We start from the raw sequence: 19,614 nt of genomic DNA, 5'->3' as shown, positions 1-19,614 counted from the left end.
GTCTCCCTTAGGTCAGAGTCCCATGTCGGTGGGCCCGTTGCGCCCGCTGTGCATCCCGGGCCACTAGCCCTGTGCGATTCGCGTCATCCCCCTTGTAGTTCTGACTTTGCCTTCCTGGATGCCTAGTGACTGTTGGTGTAGTTGCCAGCATCAACTACTCCCTGCGGGCTGGCTTACACTCACCCCACACACAGCCAGCACAGGCGTCACTCGATTGGTAGACCTGCCACCACATTCGGCCAAACCAAGTATTGACTCTTTTTTCCCTGCACTGTCACAGGTGATCAACGTTATGCACTCTGCCCTTGGATGTGTGCAAGCTGATCGTTGCATGTTGTGTGTTGCAAAACATCTGTGTTCGCACCAGGGCACCATGGATCCCAGTCCCAGTGGTACCGGCCGATGATGGTGGTGATGGGGCAGGTGGGACACATCCCACTGCAGCAGTGGCATGAATGGCCGATAGGAATACCATCATTGACACTTACTTCTCATGAGCACGTCACAATGTGGCCGTCCATGGCACTCAAGTGACAGTAGTAAATGTCCATATGCACTGCATGTGTGAATAAAACATAATTGCAGGTTTCAGCTTGTACGTGTACATTTTAATGTTACTTTTCCCTGCAATTTCAGATGTGATTTGCCATGTCGTGCACGTTTGCGGAATCAGTTGTGTCCTGTGTTCAAATGTGGTGGGGGTGCAGTTTGTATCGGGATCTTTTCAATGCCGAAGGGCACTCCTGCCTATGTGCGTATGCTGCACGGTGGGTGTATCTCTCGTGCGGCTCTGATTTGTCTGAGAACTGATCTCTTTCATGCCGTGTGCCTGTCGGTTCTGTTCTTCCACGGTGCTAGGTGGTTGTGGTGTACATGTAGTCCTCTGCAGTTGGCCAGGGTGCATCCGTGCTACTCTACTGTTGTTGGATTTTGTTTTGTGGCTTTTTCAGTATGCTGTTCTTGTGCTTTTTCCCGCATTGCACGTGTGTATTGCTGCCCTCGCGCTGGTTGTCACTGTTTTCTCATCACGCTTTTGTCCATCGCAGTTTTTTTCACATTTGGGTTTGTGTTTTTATCTCTGTCAAGGTGGTTGTGTCGTTTGCATTGTCCGCAGTGTCGGCAGACTATCGTATGCTACCGCAGTGTTGTGAATTCCACGTTGTCACAGAGATGTTTTCCAGCGATGGGCTGAGATGTTGAAAGATGCGTTACGATACTCTTGCGGTAGTTATCACACGTTCTTGTGAATATACCCCTGTGCGTATTGCAAAAAAATCAATTCTACAAACGGTTCACTGCTTCTTAAGGGAAAGCGGTGTTTCTATGGCAAATAACGAGGACACAGAATGAATACCAAACTGAATACCACTTTTAAAACATAATTGTAGAGTTCTCCTGTCTGATAAGAACAGTTTAAGTTTAATTAAACAGTAGTATTGCAGAGTAGGTGATGCACGCCTTTTATTGCACGAGGTCTGCACATGTAGGTTTGTTTTCTGCTGCGTACAACATTGTATGTTTTAAACAAACTACTTTATTCTGGAAATTATGAAACTTGTAATAAAATATTGATCCTATGCTTCCATTACAGACAAAAGCATTATAAGTGAGTAGCATTTTCAGTTGGATCTGGTGAATACATATACTTTTCTTTCTTAAACCTTTGTGTGTTGCATAGTGTTAGATCCTTTCTGTATTAATGAGAAGTAAAGTCACAAAATAGCGAGACAACATTGCCACAGAATGTGCTGCATAACTTTCATTTCCTTGTTCTTTAGTAGGCTACGCAGCATACCTTTGTCTCTTGTCTGCTGTATAATTCCAGTAGCCTCAGTTTAAAGGTACAGTATACATCTATCCTTTGTCTCTGCACTAATAACCATTCTGTGCCTGCAGGCCTGTCCATTGGCGGCAGAGGGCGTTGTCTGTGCCCGGGCTTTGGGGCTGATTCCTTGGATCCGAAGTTAGTATCTAAGATTGAAGTCTTTCCGAAGAGTGCTGTCTGCGACCAGAATGAGGTCATGTAAGTAACTGTGAGAGACATGAAGTGAGCTCTATCCAGCTCAATACTTTTAATCATTCAGGAGTGTTCCACATAGTTGTTTATTTGTTTAATTTATATAGCACTTTTATCCAAAGTGCCTGAACTTTGGAAACATAGTATACAATTAGCAAGCATGGCAAATCAAATAGGTCTGAGCCCGGCTGAAAGACTTTGACGTTGTCAATGCTTGTTTTTATTTGTCATGGGTGTTACAAAACAATATTGTTTGAAAAGCTACTGGGCATCTTCAGTCTAAAAAAATTGTGGCTAAAAGCACAAATATTTTTTGGGTCTCAAAAGGCACAGGCACACATTGCTATAGTAGTCCTCTGCACATCATGGAAATACTTTGTGTGTGCAAGAGCTTTTTGTGACAGGGCAGAATGCCATTACTCACAGTGAAGTTATCCAAGGGGGCTCACCCCTTGCTCCATTCTATATATATATATATATATATATATATATATATATATATATATATATATATATATATATATATATATATATATATATATTGCGCTCAAAACTCTTCTTAGTTTTCAAGAAAGAGGCAGCACTCATGGACTGAAAGGTATCACGGTGAGTTTTAATTTCGGGAAACAAAAAAGCACAGACGCGTTTCGGCGTAAGCCTTCGTCAGTGTGTCACTCGTGACTTACAAACAGCAAATTAACTATAGTTGTTCACAGGTATTGACACTGACATAGGACAACACCCCTGTGCACCACTGCGGGCGCCATTTTGGAATGGTGTTCTATCCATTACAGGGGTATGATACATATTAAATCCGTAAGATATAACGTTACAATAGAGCCGTGGATCGGCTAGGGTCCTATGTACAAATGGTCAAAACATGATTAGCAAACCAATACAGGCAAAAGGAAAAAGAATAAGAATAACAAAGCAATTCATCAAGGAGCAATTCATCAAAAAAGATATGTCATGACATGTATCATAAATTTTCAAATTATAGAGAGTGTCCGCAATTTCAAGGGGATGTCAAAATTCATCAAGCTTGTCAGAAAAATAACTTCAATTATTGTGAATCCTGATGAAAATAATTGCTAAGCAAAATCACTTTCCCTTGATAACAGATTCTATCTATATACATATTTACATGTCATAAGCCCCACACGCACTAAATGGGTGATGAATATAGTGCAAGGGGGAAGGGGCGGGGAGAGGGAAGAGGAAGAAGGGGGTAGGTGGGGGTTAGGATTGAAGGGGTTCAAAGGGGAATCCGGAAGGGTAAAAAGGGGAAGGGAAATATTATGTGTAAGGGAATGTCCTCAGTATGTCCTAACATCAATGGAAAGAAATACAGTGTTCGGAAATGGCATATATACAATTCGTGTTTCTTGAAAAACAGCATTCGAGCAGATCCTCATGACAGAGTGTATGTTAGTAATGATTTCATTTACCTAAATGGCATGACAGTTCCTCTCCACTATTGAGTCCTCCTGGATATTTTGTAGAGAGGTCTACAATGTACCTCGATTCCAATCTACGGAGTCTTCTTAGCCGATCACCTCCTTACATTGGGTGGAACTATGTCCAAACCAAAGAATCGGAGTTTGGTACGATCTTTCCCATGTTCTTCGGCAAAATGCCGGGCAACCGGGTATGCAATGTCTACTTTCTCGATTGCCCGCAGGTGATCCAGGATCCTCAGTTTGAGTTCCTTGATAGTGCTGCCAATGTAGCGTAAGCCACAAGGGCAGATCAAGCAATAAACTACAAACTAGGAGCTGCATGTTATAAACTGCTTAATGGGCACTTGATTACCAGTATCAGGTATGTTGTATGATAGCACTCTTCTGCTACCAATACAGGCCTTGCAGTGCCCACAAGGAAAGAACCCCGATAGTTGTTTCAAAGTGTTTGTTTTAGGAGTTGGTTTCTCCAGATGGCTGGAGACCAGCATGCCACCATGTGATCTGGCTCTACTGGCGGTCGCCAGTAGGTAGTTATAGTTAGGATTTTTTTCAATGCAAAATCTCAAAATTCTATTTGGAATAACTTTGGCGCCAGTTGACGAATCTGCCTGAAAATTTCCTCAAATTTGCCTCGTCGAGCTACGGTCCTTCCCTGAAAGTTTGGGGGGGATTCGTCAAGCGGGGGCCGAGATAAAAGGGGGGTCCCAAAACGTGTTTTCCCCATGTTAATTTCCATAGGGCGGTCGAACTCACTTTTAGCCCGAACGGCTGAATGGATTTGCACCAAACTTGGCAAAATTGTAGGGACTGGTAGCCCGATGTGCCTTTGCTATGTCTCAAGATATGTGCTCCAGTGGTTTTTGAGTAATTTAGGTTCTAAAAAATATATATATCTATGGCAGCGCCCCGGTACTCGCTCCGGGGAGCACACCGGTCGCGCCACGCGACTTGCGCACGGAAAGCTGATTGGCTCTCGGGTGTCTGTAAACATTCGAAACAGTCCGGAGCAGCCGCCATCTTGTGTCTCGGTAAAATCGAGACACAAGAGGTGGCAAAAACAAAGGGGGAAATGACCATAAGGGGGCAGAGTAGACCCCCTCTGACCCCCTAGGTTTGATGTGGGGGCCATAAAAGGGCCCCGCGGGGCAAAAAAAATAAAAAAATGTCTTCAATGTGTGCGGGGGGAGCGCCCGGTACGAGCACCGGCGAGCGCACCTGGGAGCGAACCATGGGGGAAAAAGAATGACAGATTTTTTTTTAAATTAGCATTTTTTTAGAACTTGGAGGTAGTTCTAAAAAGAACTGTTTTTTTTAATTTTTTTCCATAGCATATCGTTTGTCCACAAAAAATACAAACAATCTTAAAATTGGAAAATTTGGTTTGTATGGTGGAGCATATCTCCCTAACTTCTGGTCCCGATGGGGTGGAAACATTAGTTTGGGAGGTGCTGGCAGAAGATTGGACAGGGTTTCTGGCCAGTTCCCTGACCTCTGCCTTAGCATAGTTATTTGGTTGCTTTCTAAGCATATGTCTGATCATCGTGTGGTTGCCGAAGGAGTATTTTTTGTTGGGATTCCCCCTTGACAGCTCCTGATGACAGATTAAGCAGGTTGCCTTAGGTGCATTGACTTTTTTTTTGTCGTTGGGGATTGAAAAAAATTGCCAGATGATGTGCTCTTTTGGTTTGTAGGTAATTTTGTCCTCTGGGACGAATCTCCTCTCCTCCTCCTCCTCATCCTCCTCCTGTTCTTGATCTCCACCACTGTGAAGTTGTGGAAGTCCTTGTGGTGGTGGTGGTCCAGAAGATCCAGCAGCTGCAGCTAATGTAGCCATTTTCGACTGATATAACTGCAGGTCTACCTCTCTCAAAGCACAAAGGTAGAATAAGGAAAAAAGGTGGGGGCTTTCATCATTTGGAAAAAAAAAAAGATCCTGAACCAATGGAAAGTGTTATTTTCAGGTCACATGACCAGGGGTTTCATCATTATGAAACCAAAACTTTTATGAACCAATGAAAAGTGTTATTTTCAGGTCACATGACCCGACGCGCTTACGCTACGCGCCCCGGGGCGCGTCGCGTAAGCGCATCCAATGCTTCCGGGTGCGTTTACGCCGTGAGTATCACGCGGACGCGGCTACGCAATACGTCACGATCATGTTTTCGTTCGCGACATTGGCGCTAACGGGACGCTTCCCGGTTCGCGCACCGGGGCGCTTCAAAATACTACGCTTTCCGGGGCGCTCACCGGGGCGCGCACCGGGAGCGCTCCAGGGCAAAAAAAAAAAAACTATATACAAAAAAAAAAATTGGAAAAATTGTAGGGACTGGTAGCCCGATGTGCCTTTGCTATGTCTCAAGATATATGCTCCAGTGGTTTTTAAGAAAATTAACTTTGAAAATATATATATTGGGCTACCTTGGTCTATATATATGTTAGAGGCCAAATGTAGGGATCAACAACAATAGTACAGAGTTCCCCAGATTAGGCCAACTGAGTGACTAGATCTAACCTCTCTCTAGATGAGTGTGACAAAAAAGGAATGTGATAAACCCTTTGCGGAATTAAGGATACCTCACACAAGTCAACGGTTGGACGACTGTTGTCATCCCACCCGATGATCGTCCAGTGTCATCATTGGTTTCCTGCTCCTACGGCAGGCTGGCGGTGCAATGCCCGTCGAGCAGCACTGGGTGCTGCACTTTGGCGGAGTTCTTTTATTCCTTTGCCAATGGGTGTGTGAGTGTGAGGGGCCTAGAAAAAAGTGCAATAGTGAGCGTGAGTGAAGTTTAAAAAAAGTCAGTAGAGTCCATTAGATGAAGCTTTAATAGCATGGCTCACTGCTTTATTAAAAGAAAAAATGAGGGGTATTGAGGCGTGACGGATAAGGTAATCAAGCCTCATTCAACCCTCAGTTGAAGTGTGGTCGACATGTTTCATGCCTCTAAGGCAATTCATCAGGACCAAAGTGCTCATAAAATTGCTACCGATACCCCAGTGATTGGAGGAATCGAGTATACGACCTGGATTATGTCGTAGGATCAACCCTTCATTGAGGCCCTCCCTGGGACCGCAGTCCCCGGTCGGAGATCCCACTGACTGACCTGGTGGGGCCAGAACTATATGAAATTCACCTTGCTAGTTTCTGGCATCAGGCATCTAGTCACCTACCCCGCCCACGTCGGTGTAATCACAGGCCAAATGTAGCCCAAATGTAGCCCAATGTAGCCCAATGTAGCCCAAAGATGGCCACCAGAGACAAAAAAATACAAATGTAGCCCAAATATCAGCCAGATGTAGCGCAACTATAGCCCAATGACAGAATGTACCAGAGTGTTCTAAAGAACAACTAGAGCGCTAACAGTCTTACTTATAAAGTGAGACTTATAGTTAGGAATTAGCATTAAAAAAACTTTGAAATTCACTGAAAAAACCATAGGTTTCACACTAGTTATAGTTAGGAATTAGCATCTAAAAAAACCTTAGAAATTCACTGAAAAAACCATAGGTTTCACACCAGTTATAGTTAGGAATTAGCATTTAAAAAACCTATTAAATTCACTGAAAAAACCATAGGTTTCACACCAGTTATAGTTAACTCGAAATTTTACTGTCATAAAACCATTGAAATTCCACGTTATAGTTAGTTGGACTCACTATAACTTGCGCGTGCAATGCACTGCTGATGACGTCACATATTACATCACTCATGACATGGTCAGTGACTTCACTCATGACATCACTGATGACACTGATGATAGATTCATCTCCAGCCCTAGAGCTACGAGCAGGGGTATACCACACCCGTCAGCTCAAAAAAGAACTCTGCTTCCCGAGTATTTAAACTCTGGTTTTTGGAACTTGTCAATTTGGAACCAGGCGTGAAATAATATATACTGTATATGTGAAAATAGCCTTGAGGAAGCCCCGGCGCAACTCGCCAATGGGGGGCGAAACACGTGTCGGCTGTCCATTTTCCATCATCAAATAATAAAGATGTTGCACTGCAATCCAAAGTAGCTCTGGTCTTGTATGACAATTGTAAAGAACGGATATTAATCCAAACAAGTACTTGTTGATTTCTTTTGGAGTACACACTTTTTTTCTTTCAAACTTGTTTTCTCTGGCTAATCACTGGCTCCTCTCACTCAAGGGGGTACAATAGGCAGTTGACCAATTTGAGTAGGATTTCTATTGTTTTGGAGAGAGAGATACCTCATTTGGAAAGTATTCGCAATAATGCTTTCTGGAACAGTTTGGCTATAAGACAGGAAGTGGTAAGGGGCGGGCGAGGGCACTGTTTAGGGACATTGTGAATTTCAGGAATTTTCACCATCACTGTCTGTGTTTCCTTGTAACTTGGGCCCCCTATCAACTGATTATCAGAATCAGTACTGGACATTTGCAGAAAACAAGAAGAAGAAAACTGCTATCAGAGGTACTCTGTCGTTCTGAGTAAGGACTGGTGGTCTGCAGCCTCTTCTTTTGAACTAAAGTTCTGAAGGTCATTCTCATGGGTCATGAATGACCTCCCCCCTAAACTTCAAAGGAAGATAATGCATGTGAGAGTATCTTTGAAGAAGTACCAGGAGCCATTTGAGAAAGGACTTGGCTGGCTCCGGGTGGTTGACCCAGAGCTGGCAAGGACTACCCAAATTTTCTGCACTGAACCCTGGTTTTGCTTCTAGGCCAGTGCTTCTCAAACGTTTAAGAACCACAACCCACTTTTTAAAACGAAAGCCTTTTGTGACACACCTAGCTTTAACGGACATGAGGCGGGAGATTTTTCTAATGTAACTAAACATCACGTGCTAGCACATTATTTGCAGGGAGCACCTTTTCTATTGAAATTGGTAGTAAATGTACACAGACATACAGTTGTATTGGTAACGTTATATTGCACACAAATGATAATGGGTGGAAGTCGGGTTTTAGTGAATACCTATTACTTGTGCATCCCTGAGTAAGTTGTCTTGATTTGTTCTGATCCCATTTAAATCTCTGTCAGAATTACAAAAAATATGGTTGTTTTTTTTTGCTTTCCTAACTGCTGAATTTGTACAGCTCATTCACAGGTGTTTACACTTTGTTGTGCCTTAGAAGGAAGATTTCATCCTATAGTCTTTTCTTTCAAACTTCATGCACCCCAGCAGGCCTGTCACATAACTCATTTTACTATTCTTTCTTTGAAAGTGTGAGGAGTTTGTAAATACTAACCCTCTGTTAAAAAAAGCAGCACAAGACAACCGTGACTGTTTGACTTGGCCCATTTTCCCAAAGGTTTTTGCTTTTTAACCCCCCCTGTTTTAGTATGTCTCCCCCATGGTAGAAAGCTGCATAGGCCATGTGTGGTGTGAGACGTCATGTTAAATGTAATGCAATGGTGTGCAGTTGTTAACCCCCCATTGTAAGAATGTACCCTGGTAACATGCTGCATTTAAAATGGATGCCATGGCTGTGTGTGGTGCCACCTGACTGCAGTAGGTTAGCACGCTAGATGTTCGGTACCCAGCAATCCCAGCTTTTGGAGGGAAAGCCTGGCACCCAGGGTGCTCTACTCCTCCCCCTGAGCCAGTTAGAGCCAGTTCCCCAGAGGCTTCTAGAAGCTTCTGGCACTGCCTGGAAGGTGGGGTGAGGGGCGTATAAGTAAGGGGGCTGTGCCACCATGTGCTCAGTCAGAGCAGGGACAGGAACGTGAGGGGACTTGCTGCCAGGGGGAACCGCCACTTGGGCCTGCGTGCTGGACCCTGCATGCTGGACCCTGCACCCAACTAAAACCCCTCTGCTGTCCTCAGGGCTAGTGGAAGCCCCACTGCAGGAGTACAGGCTGCTGTACAGGAGGAGTGCCACACTACAGTGGAGGATGGTGAAAGCCTACCGCTCTGTCCTGATGAGTACCCACTGACTGCTGACCTTGCCCAGCAGTGCCTGCTGCTCTGCCACCTGGCCCCTGAAGAAGGAGCTCCATCCTAGGTCCCTGAGGCTGGTGGGACCTTGCGCCACGCGAGCGCTACACCTAAAAGTGCCTGTAGGAGAAGAGTGCTATATCTGTTGAAGAACCGGGTTTTAGAACCCAGCGGCGCCAGGGAAAACGCCCGATGTCTTCGAGTTCACCTGTCTTGGCAAACAGAGACACGGGACACTTCTTGGTGACGTCAAAGACCAAATTTATTGGCTGCAACCAGGAACAGAGGTCTACGAAGCACAACACGGGTGGTTCGCAAAAGACTGCACAATTTCAATGAGCGGAGCATGGTCTTTTATGCCAAAAATCACATTCCAAAGTAGCATCAATTACGTACAAACTAACCAATGACAGTGTGACTTTCAAAAGTAGCGCATGACGACAATCCCATTTTCCATTGTCCAGCCCACCAGAAATGACCAAGCAAATTCCAACTTTCCTGTTCGATCAGGCCGGACAAACCCATCATAAAACCTCAACTCAAATCAGTGATTATGTTGTAAAGGAAGGAGCAGAAACAGATGAGAGCAAGATAGAAAGGTGGGTGCAGTGTACTGTAAGCTCAGCAATGTCCTGCTCTTTGATCTTTATCTGACCAGCTGCTTAACAAGGAACTGGAAAAACAACAAGTGATGGACCGAATGTGGATCAATGTCACACATTCCCCCAGTCAAAAGATCTGGGCCCAAATCCATCGTTTTTTTGCACTCCACACCACCCTGGGTTAGACAATGGTGATATGCAAATCAGCTCTGACCCTGTTGCTCCATGGGAACAGTCCAGTCCGAACTACAAAAGCCATGTCCTTCCCAGAACGGAATCAAGCATCCGAGGACCGGACCGGTTTCGAGGTAACACCTCTCATCAGCCCGGCTAGCTTGACTCCAAGTGGTGTGGAGTGCCTGGGACCCACGTCTGGGCATCCCCAGCGCACTTAGGGCGGCAATTGCAAAAACAACAACAAGTGATGGACCGAATGTGGATCAATGTCACACATTCCCCCATTGACTGGGGGAATGTGTGACATTGATCCACATTCGGTCCATCACTTGTTGTTTTTGCAATTGCCGCCCTAAGTGCGCTGGGGATGCCCAGACGTGGGTCCCAGGCACTCCACACCACTTGGAGTCAAGCTAGCCGGGCTGATGAGAGGTGTTACCTCAAAACCGGTCCAGTCCTCGGATGCTTGATTCCGTTCTGGGAAGGACATGGCTTTAGTAGTTCGGACTGGACTGTTCCCATGGGGCAACAGGGTCAGAGCTGATTTGCATATCGCCATTGTCTAACCCAGGGTGGTGTGGAGTGCAAAAAAACGATGGATTTGGGCCCAGATCTTTTGACTGGGGGAATGTGTGACATTGATCCACATTCGGTCCATCACTTGTTGTTTTAACAAGGAACTGGCTCAGCGAAATCAGCCTCGGGCAAAGAGTCAGTTCGGCCAGGTCATTCAGAAGTCAGCTAAGGTGTACGTGTCCCAAGGACTCGCTCGGCCGTAGTCATCGGCCTATGTGAGGGCAACCACACAAAATGGCTGCCCTCCACAAAATGGAACCCGAGGGTTCAAACGAAATCCCTGAATACGTAGTGTTCTCATTGATCGACTAAGACGAAAACACTCGTGATTTGTGGTCCGCTGACACCAAAATCGTCTATTTCCGACGACCTTCATTGAACGGGCTCGGAACCACCGAACCACAGACCCTCAAACTACGGAACTACAGACCCTCCTTTTGCCCTTACATAGGCAATAAACCCAAACCCATGTCAATCTGAATCTAGGTCTATACTCGTCAGATCATCGATATGTGGCTGTAGCATCATCCTAGTACTTAGTACCTCTCTCTGGACAGGTCTCCTCGCACACGAAGTAGCACAGAGGCCACAAATAGCGGGGGCACACTGTACGCAGAGACAGAACAGGAAAAGGATAGCTAAGACCATCCCAATGACCATCAGAATCTTCCATTCCCAAGTGGATATCAATCCCCAAAACCATCCCATCAACGACCAATCTCCTTTATCTATATGTACAGAATCGGAGATCTTATGTAGTCTGGAAATGGCCTGGAAGACTGACGGAGTGTTGTCTGGAATGAAAACGCAGCAGCTCGATTGAATCAGTTTACATACTCCACCTCGGTCTGCAAGTATGACATCAAGAGCAACTCTATTCTGAAGTGTCATAAGTCGATCCGACTGAAGCTCAGCAGTCAAGTTACTAAGGGCACCGGCAGTTTCGACTATGGTGGACTCAACCACTCTCGTCAACTGGCGAATGTTCCTGCTATTAGCCATCGGTCCCCAGAACGGCAGAAAACCCTTAAAGAAATCTCCCAACTCTTGCTCTGCGGTATCTTCCTGACTGAAGACACCTCTAGCAACACTCGTCTTATGATAATCTGCTGCAGCTGTAAAAGTGGGGGGCAACAGGAACGAAACAAAACATGTGCCCGAGAAGTCAGGGGGCAACCATGTATACGCTTTGTCGTAGCAAACAAAATAAGTACCCTTAGCTGCTAGAAACGCTGGGGAAGTCTGAGACGTAAATACATAAGTCTCAGTGCAGACACTCTTCCCTAACTGAGCTTTCGGATTCTTGCCATTACCCTGCAGACAATAGCAACCCTGATGGGGCACTATCCAAATCGGTGGAGAACTTTTCGCTCGCTGGTTAACACTCAGACTAACTCCATATCCAGTAACATCCCAACCGCTATATGGTTGTTTCTCATCCTTCGGAATAGTCTCAACTGCATTAGTCCCTTTAACCATGTCGACTATGCCTCTAGCTAAAGCACTATTCTTCGGATTATCTTTCGGTGAACGTAGGGGATAGACACTATGGGCATAGATGAACATCGTTCTATATGCCCAAATAGAACCATTAAGGCTGAAGGGCAAAACCAAGTACGGAATACCTTTACCGGTCGTATGGGGCATTAGGCCACAGATCCAACAATTTGTCGTGTTCATAACTAGCTGGTGTTGGTGCAAAAGTTGGATAAAGGAATTATTGGCAAATTCCAATCTTCTAACTACTTCATGTTCGGACAGAGGGTGAAAAGAATGAGAAGAAATAGTAGGAGGAGCTGTAGGTTGCACAGTGGGAATAAACGTCACTTTAAAAGAGAATGTCACATAACCAATTATAAATATCGTTAAACTCAGTAGCATAGATAAGCACAGTATTAAAAATCTTTTTCGGGTCATTAGTTTGTACATTTTGCTCTTAAATCTTGTTGTCTCAACAGGTCTCTCCAACTCGAAAAACTCCATCCTTACTAAATATGCTGCTCGCGGTGGTAGGGTGTTCTATGCTAAGGAATGCCTCTGTCAGCCCAGGGCAACTCCCTTAGGCCAACCAGAACCTTCGACCTATTGTCTCAGGCTTGCACTCCAAAGACTTGTCAACCGCAACCCTACAGCTGAACCCGGATGGCGGTTCGAAAAACAAAAATGAGTAGTTCCTCGGAGGAGAGTTAACCTGTAAACAAAAAGATCATAAAAACTTCATTTATTTTATTTATCCACGACTCTTGATCGCAAATTATAACAGTCTTTTTCAGGCAATGTCTGTTCTCTAAACAGGAGTTCAGGTTCAGTAGTGTTCAATCGATTCAAAGGAGGCACAGCTTCTTGTAGAAGATCGTCACTTTCTTTCTCAGTGTTCGTTCCAATCAAACGGGCATCGCTAAATGGCAAAAACCGTGGCACAGTTTCAGTCACAGAGTCTGGAAGTCCCTTCTGGAACCACCGGTCGTACGGTAAGGGCAACGGAGCCCGTTTGCAGTGTACGCCGTGGATCCAGTTTTTCTTGCCTTGCACTCGAACTGCAGAACGTGTAGATAGTAAAATCAGGTATGGTCCTGTCCAGCGGGGCTGCTCATTCTGGATCCGCTGAAAATTCTTCACAAATACCCAGGCACTGGGTTCAATAGCGTGACCTGGATCTTCAGAAGCCTGTGGTAGACTATTGTGAACCTGTTGGTGTAAGACACGCAGTTTAGCCGTCAGTTCGTACAAGTAATCAAGTAACACAGGGTATTCAAGCTCACTAAAGAAGTGTGGCTCAATGGTTAGAGCGGCAGACCCTGATGCAGAGGTCTAGCCCGGGACCAGGGTTCAATTCCTCGCCTCGGCGGGTCTTGGGCTCAAAAATTCCATGGACCTGATAATTCTCGCCTCGGTGCCTATTCCAATCATGGAGTCCCACTCTGCAACTCTGGGCAATAGCTTGCTTAATCTCCACAACGGCCCCCACAACGCAAAGGATGCCTGGCCTCCACCTTGGGGGTGCCCAGGAGTGGACGCCTCACAGGGAAAGCCAGGATGGGTTCCACAGGGGTATTCGTACAAGCGCCTTGAGACCCTTGCGGGCGAGTAGTGCGCTATACAAGTATAAATTTACATTTACATTTACTAAACCTTGTCGGTCTTGGCACGCCCCAAATGTTCGCCGGACGGCCAAACACGACCTCATACAAACGCAAACCCATTCGCGAATGCACAGTCATTCTCGTGGACAGAAGGGTCAAGGGCAAAGCATCTGGCCATTGCAAACCAGAGCTTGCTTGAATTTTGGCCAATTTTAATTTCAAAGTGCCATTATAGCACTCGACTAAACCAGCTGATTGGGGGTGATTTGCAGCGTGGAACTTCTGCCTTATTCCTAATCCCTCACATACTCTCTTCATCACTTGACCCACAAATTCACTCCCATTGTCACTCCAGACCATTCTCGGCAAACCAAACCTAGGGAAAAATTCTTTGATAAGGGCTTTCGCTGTGGACAAGGCAGTATTGTCCTTCAAAGGGTATGCTTCCACCCATCTAGAAAAGGAGCAAACAACCACCAACACATATTTCAGGTTGTTGCACCTCTCCATGTGGATGAAATCTAGCTGCAAAGCCTCGAACGGATACGTTGGAGGAGCAAAATGACCAGCCGGGGTTGGAGTTCCCTTACCAGGATTGTACATCAAACACACCATACAGTTCTAGACCAGATTCTCTGCACATTTGGGAATTCCAGCATTCTGCCAAACTGGGGCCAAGAACTTACAAATCCCTTTCACGCTGATATGTGCCATCCCATGAGCCATTGTAACAACTGGAAGCACATATGCGTCGGGTAACAACCATCTTTGATGCTCAGACAAATCAGTCCAACAACCATTCGAGTCCAATCTACCCTTACTTTCTCTCCATTCATTCAACTCTTTCTCTGTAGCTTCAGCTTGGATGGATTTCACACTCTCAATCGTATCTTCACACATACTTCCATCTGGAACCCATCTCGCCGGACCTGCAACATACATTCGGCTCATCACATTTCTCGCAGTTTCTTTCGCAACTTCATCCGCAAACGCATTTCCACGACCAACATCATCCGTAACTTTCTTATGCGCACTGCATTTCACAATCGCTACTTGCAATGGCAAAGTAAGTGATTCAAAGAGTTCATTCACCAACTGACCATGCTGGATCTTCGTCCCATGCGAAGTCATGAACCCACGTTCTCGCCACAAACGTCCAAAACTATGAGCCACACCAAACACATACTGGCTGTCAGTATACACATTCACTCGTTTGCCTTTCGCCAACACACATGCTCTCGTTAATGCAATCAACTCTGCTGCTTGCGCTTAATTATGCGGGATACGTGCAGCTTCAACAATCGTATGCAAAGTCGTAACAGCATATGCCGCAGTCGTATCACCATTCGGAAGCTTGAAGCACGAACCATCAACCCTCAAAGTACCATCACACTGTAGAAGAGGAGTATCCCTAAGGTCTATCCTCCCTTTCGTTTCTTCCTCAGTTCTAAGGAAACAATCATGCTGTTCTTCAACATTATCTGTCTCAGCTGAAATCGGCAACAATGTGGCTGGATTCAACGTGTTGCATCTCTTAATGTGCACATGACTCGCTAACAAGGTCGATTCGTAACCCGACAACCGAGCACTAGTTAAGTGCTGTGTCTTGGTACGATTCAACAAGGTATCCACTGCATGTGGAACCATCACAATCAGTGTATTGTCCATAACCAAACCAGCAGACTGTCGAATCGAAACAGCCGCTGCTGCTGTAGCTTTCAAACAACTCAGCAATGCTCTTGCTACCGGATCTAAGGTCAACGAAAAATAAGCACATGGACGTTGCTTATCACCAAACTGTTGAGTCAACTCTGACAATGCACATCCCTCTCTCTCGTGGACATACAATGTGAAGGGCTTACTGTAGTCGGAAGTACCCAACACAGGAGCCGAACACAACGCATTTCGTAATTCTGAAAAGCTCTTCTGACATTCGTCAGTCCAAGGAATAGGAGTTGGAGTATCCTTAACAGTAAGAGCTATCAAAGGCTTCGCTAACAACGAGAAATTAGGGATCCACTGTCTACAGTACGATGTAATACCCCAAAACGCACGTACTTCTCTCTGTGTCGTAGGGACATTCATTTTCGCAATAGCTTGAATTCTTTCTGGGGTCAGTTTCCTTCCCTCCTTCGATAAGAGGTGACCTAAGTAGGTTACTTCTTGTCAACAATATTGCAGCTTCGAGAGAGAAACTTTGTGATGAAAATCAGACAAGTGGCACAACAGTGACAAAGTAGCCTCTCTACAATTCTCTTCATTGTTAGCAGCGACTAACAAGTCGTCAACATATTGAATTAGAGCAGCACCATCAGGTAAAAGCAACAAATCAAGTTGCGTCTTCAAAGCTTGGCTATAAATCAATGGACTCTCACAATAGCCTTGAGGAGCGCGCTTAAAGCGGAAACTTCGTCCTCCTAAAGAGAATCCAAAAATATCTCTACTCTCCACGGCAATCGGGATGCTGAAGAAAGCATTCTTCAAGTCAATCACCGAAAACCATGTGGCTGTAGCCGGGATCAAAGTCAACAAAGCGGTGATGTCATGCACAACAGGAAATTGTGGAACAACGATCTGATTCACCTCGCGAAGATCGATCACAAACCTATATACAGGAGGCTGTGAAGAATCAGTTCTCTTCAGAACAGGCAAAACCGGACTATTGCACACATTACCTCTTGTTTCCTCAATCACACCCTTTTCGATCAGATCGTAAATGATCGTCAAAAGTGCTCGCTCACCATCACTCGAGATACGATACTGTGGAATGTGTGGTAACTTAGCATTCGCTTTTAGTGTCACAACATGTGGCGGAATCTCTAACAGACCCACATCGTTCAGACCAGTAGCACAAGGAGAATCAGGGAGAGAAGACAATACAGGTGGAAGTCGATCTTTAGATAAATACATGGGAGAGTTTACTCTCTTACCTAATGTAAGCTGTACTCCTGAAGGAGAACGATACAGTGTCGCATACAATCTCTTCAACAAATCTAATCCCAACAGATTCTCACCACAACCTGTAGTCAAAATGAGGGGTGCTTCAAATCTATGAGGTCCAACAGAAAGAGACAAAGGACTAGAAATCGGATTCGTAACCGGGGCACCAGAAAAACCTACTGAAACATTCTTCAAGCCAGACAAAGGTGCGCCAGGGAGTTTAGAGTGCATAATAGAACTCTTCGCAGCACCAGTATCCAACAGAAAAGGCTCTGACACACCTGATGCAATCACTTCAACATAAGGTCCACTCTGGTCTACTGGAACTGAAACAACTCCCTCTCTTTGTCCATGGCTGTCCTAGCAATCATTACCATCCACTTCCTCACCTTCGACGTAGTAATCGTCCACATAGTACTGAGCTGTCCTACCAGATGCACCATTCTGCTGATCAAAACTATTCATGGAATTCTGTGGAGGCAAAGGACGCGCGGTCTGACCATGACCTCTACCTCTAGGCGCTTGTTGAGCACCTCGACCTCTTACACCAGAAGCACCATTTGTGCGCTGTAACAGAACCGGACAACTACTCTTAAAATGGCCCTCTTCTCTGCAATACGCACCCTGATTAGGCCCATATGGAAAACGTTGTTGAGAAGACTTGTTCCTTTGGGAGTTTCTCGAATATTGGTGATTCTGCTGATAATCGCGTTGATTATTAGTACGGGGTGGATAAGCTTGTTGTAGAAGAACTTTAGTCTTTAACTCCTTAATCTTCTTATCCATCTTCTCTACCTCATCTTTGTGCCTATTTTCATAGTACTGGGCCGTAGCTAGAATTTGCGCCGATGTCGAAACAGCCCAAGCACTCTCAGAATCTTTCAACTTATTGCACAACTCGGGAAGCAAATTATGTACAAATTTGTCGACGAACAATCTCTGGCCACCCTCGGTAGCCATATCCTGACCACTATGGTCTACAAAGGTCTCTTCAAATCGAGTAAAAAAGTCGGACACAGTTTCATCTTTCTTCTGCTTGCACGCAGACAACTTGTCCCAATTGACACGCACTTCAGGCATCAAAGTCTTCATATAAGTAATAATCCTATCAGGAAGTTCAGTAATCAAATCCTCGGGCTTAGCGCCACCTACTTGTCTATTATCGGCATCTCTAAGATGAGCCCATGTGTCACCTAATTCATGTGCATGATCTGTGTGACAAATCTTACCCCAAATAGGCTGTGGAACAACATTCCCAAAAAACATGTCTATGTCTGCCAGATTCATGATACACGAACCCACAGTCTGAGTCAACTCTTTATAGTATCCTGCCGGATTTTTGCGTGGATCAGGCAAAGACTGCTTAATAGCTAAAACTTCAACACGCTTCCAAGGAACATGTACCCAGACACGCTGAAAGTGTGCGGCAACATTTCCATCAGTAGGTCTCCAAACTGGAGGAACCTCACTCATCGGATATTGACGCGCTTTTCTCCCTACTGACGAATCAGGTTCCAACAGTCGCTCAGAAGGAGTTGCACTACGGAATGACAACAACGTCGCAACTGCTTTCTCAATCTCGAGAAGACCCATAACGGTTCCTTTCGCAAACTCGGAACGTATTCAATACAACTCAGAAGGAGCTTGTCCTACTTCTTCTACCCATTGTTCATGAAGGAACACACACATCATGTCAAAGACGTACCGTTGCTTTGGTGCTTCCCATTGATGGAAAACATCCATGATACCCTCAAGATCATACTGTGTAGAATACGTAACCCATTTACCCATTTACGCGCCATGTGATCCAATACTGTCCGTTCATTAGCGTCAGGCAACTGACTACGCAATTGTCTACGCTCAACAACAGGGGACATACCAAAGGATCCCAACAAAGGAGAAAAGATACTAGAAACTACAGCAGTCATTCTCTGTCTAGCAGAAGGAGAAGGAGACAGAATAAGAGAAGACGGAACAATATGAAAAGAATCCAAAGTCGGAACAGAAGGAGTATTATAGACAGGCGTAGGAGTAGCAGACGAAGGAAGGAGCCAAAGTTGGCGGCCCTTGAGAAGGCTGCGCCAAAGGAATAGTAGCCAACGGAAGAGGAGCTGGCTGTGGAGGAATCGCAGGTGGCAAAACAACCGGAGGTTGCACAACTACAACTGGTGGCGGTGGTGCCGTAGCATTCTGTGCAGAAGGGGGTGGCGAACTCAATAGATGCGACATTAAAGGATCTTTCGCAAGATCTTTATTTTCTTCTTGATCTTTAGACGGCAAAACTGGGTAGCACTTATCTACCGCTAACTTCCTAACCCTAAACATCTGTTTGCTCTCTTGCTCTTCCTCATTATCCCTAAACGCTATAGCAGCTTGCACCATTGACAAACCTCGTTCTCGTTTATTCTTCTTCGCTAATTTAATTTCTTTCTGTTTGGCTTCCTTTCGCCATATGCGGAAAGAGTCAAACATTGCCTGTCGGGCTTTCTTCTTGTAAGAAGAGGGACCTTTTACAGCCCCTAAGCCAAATGCACAGCTCTGTGCCGCTATTTAGCGTGCACTTTATATTCACATTCCTTTATCAACTCTAAAGTTTGTAAACCAGTTTAGTCCATATTTTAATTCCTTGTTTCAACATTTAATTCATTATTTTCTCTTCAGTCCACAAATCGGGTACAGGTGCCAATTTTCAAATTTCTAACATTCTGACTGTGCCAATCCAGGCTTCTTCGAAAGAATGCGACAGATGCAAGAAGTCCTTCGCAAGTAGTCATTTATTATGCAGTTAAAAACCCAATGCATTTCGGGCCTCCATGTGCCCTTCTTCGGGGGTCACTACAAAATAATCAC

At 45.2% G+C, this 19,614-nt stretch overlaps 1 protein-coding gene across 1 annotated transcript in view; it reads left to right on the top strand.

Moving 5' to 3' along the window:
• Positions 1-19,614, top strand: part of LOC147727765 (C-X-C motif chemokine 10-like) — a 95,091-nt gene that overhangs the window by 26,084 nt on the left and 49,393 nt on the right. The window contains exon 2 of the mRNA XM_086961776.1: positions 1,897-2,023. Coding sequence (XP_086817902.1) covers positions 1,897-2,023 — 127 coding nt within the window. The remainder of the gene's footprint in view (positions 1-1,896; positions 2,024-19,614) is intronic.

Source organism: Lissotriton vulgaris, chromosome 3_1, assembly GCF_964263255.1.
Source record: "Lissotriton vulgaris chromosome 3_1, aLisVul1.2, whole genome shotgun sequence".
NCBI lineage: Eukaryota > Metazoa > Chordata > Amphibia > Caudata > Salamandridae > Lissotriton > Lissotriton vulgaris.
Note: the sequence above shows the minus strand (reverse complement) of the source record. Positions and strands in the feature narration are given on the sequence as shown.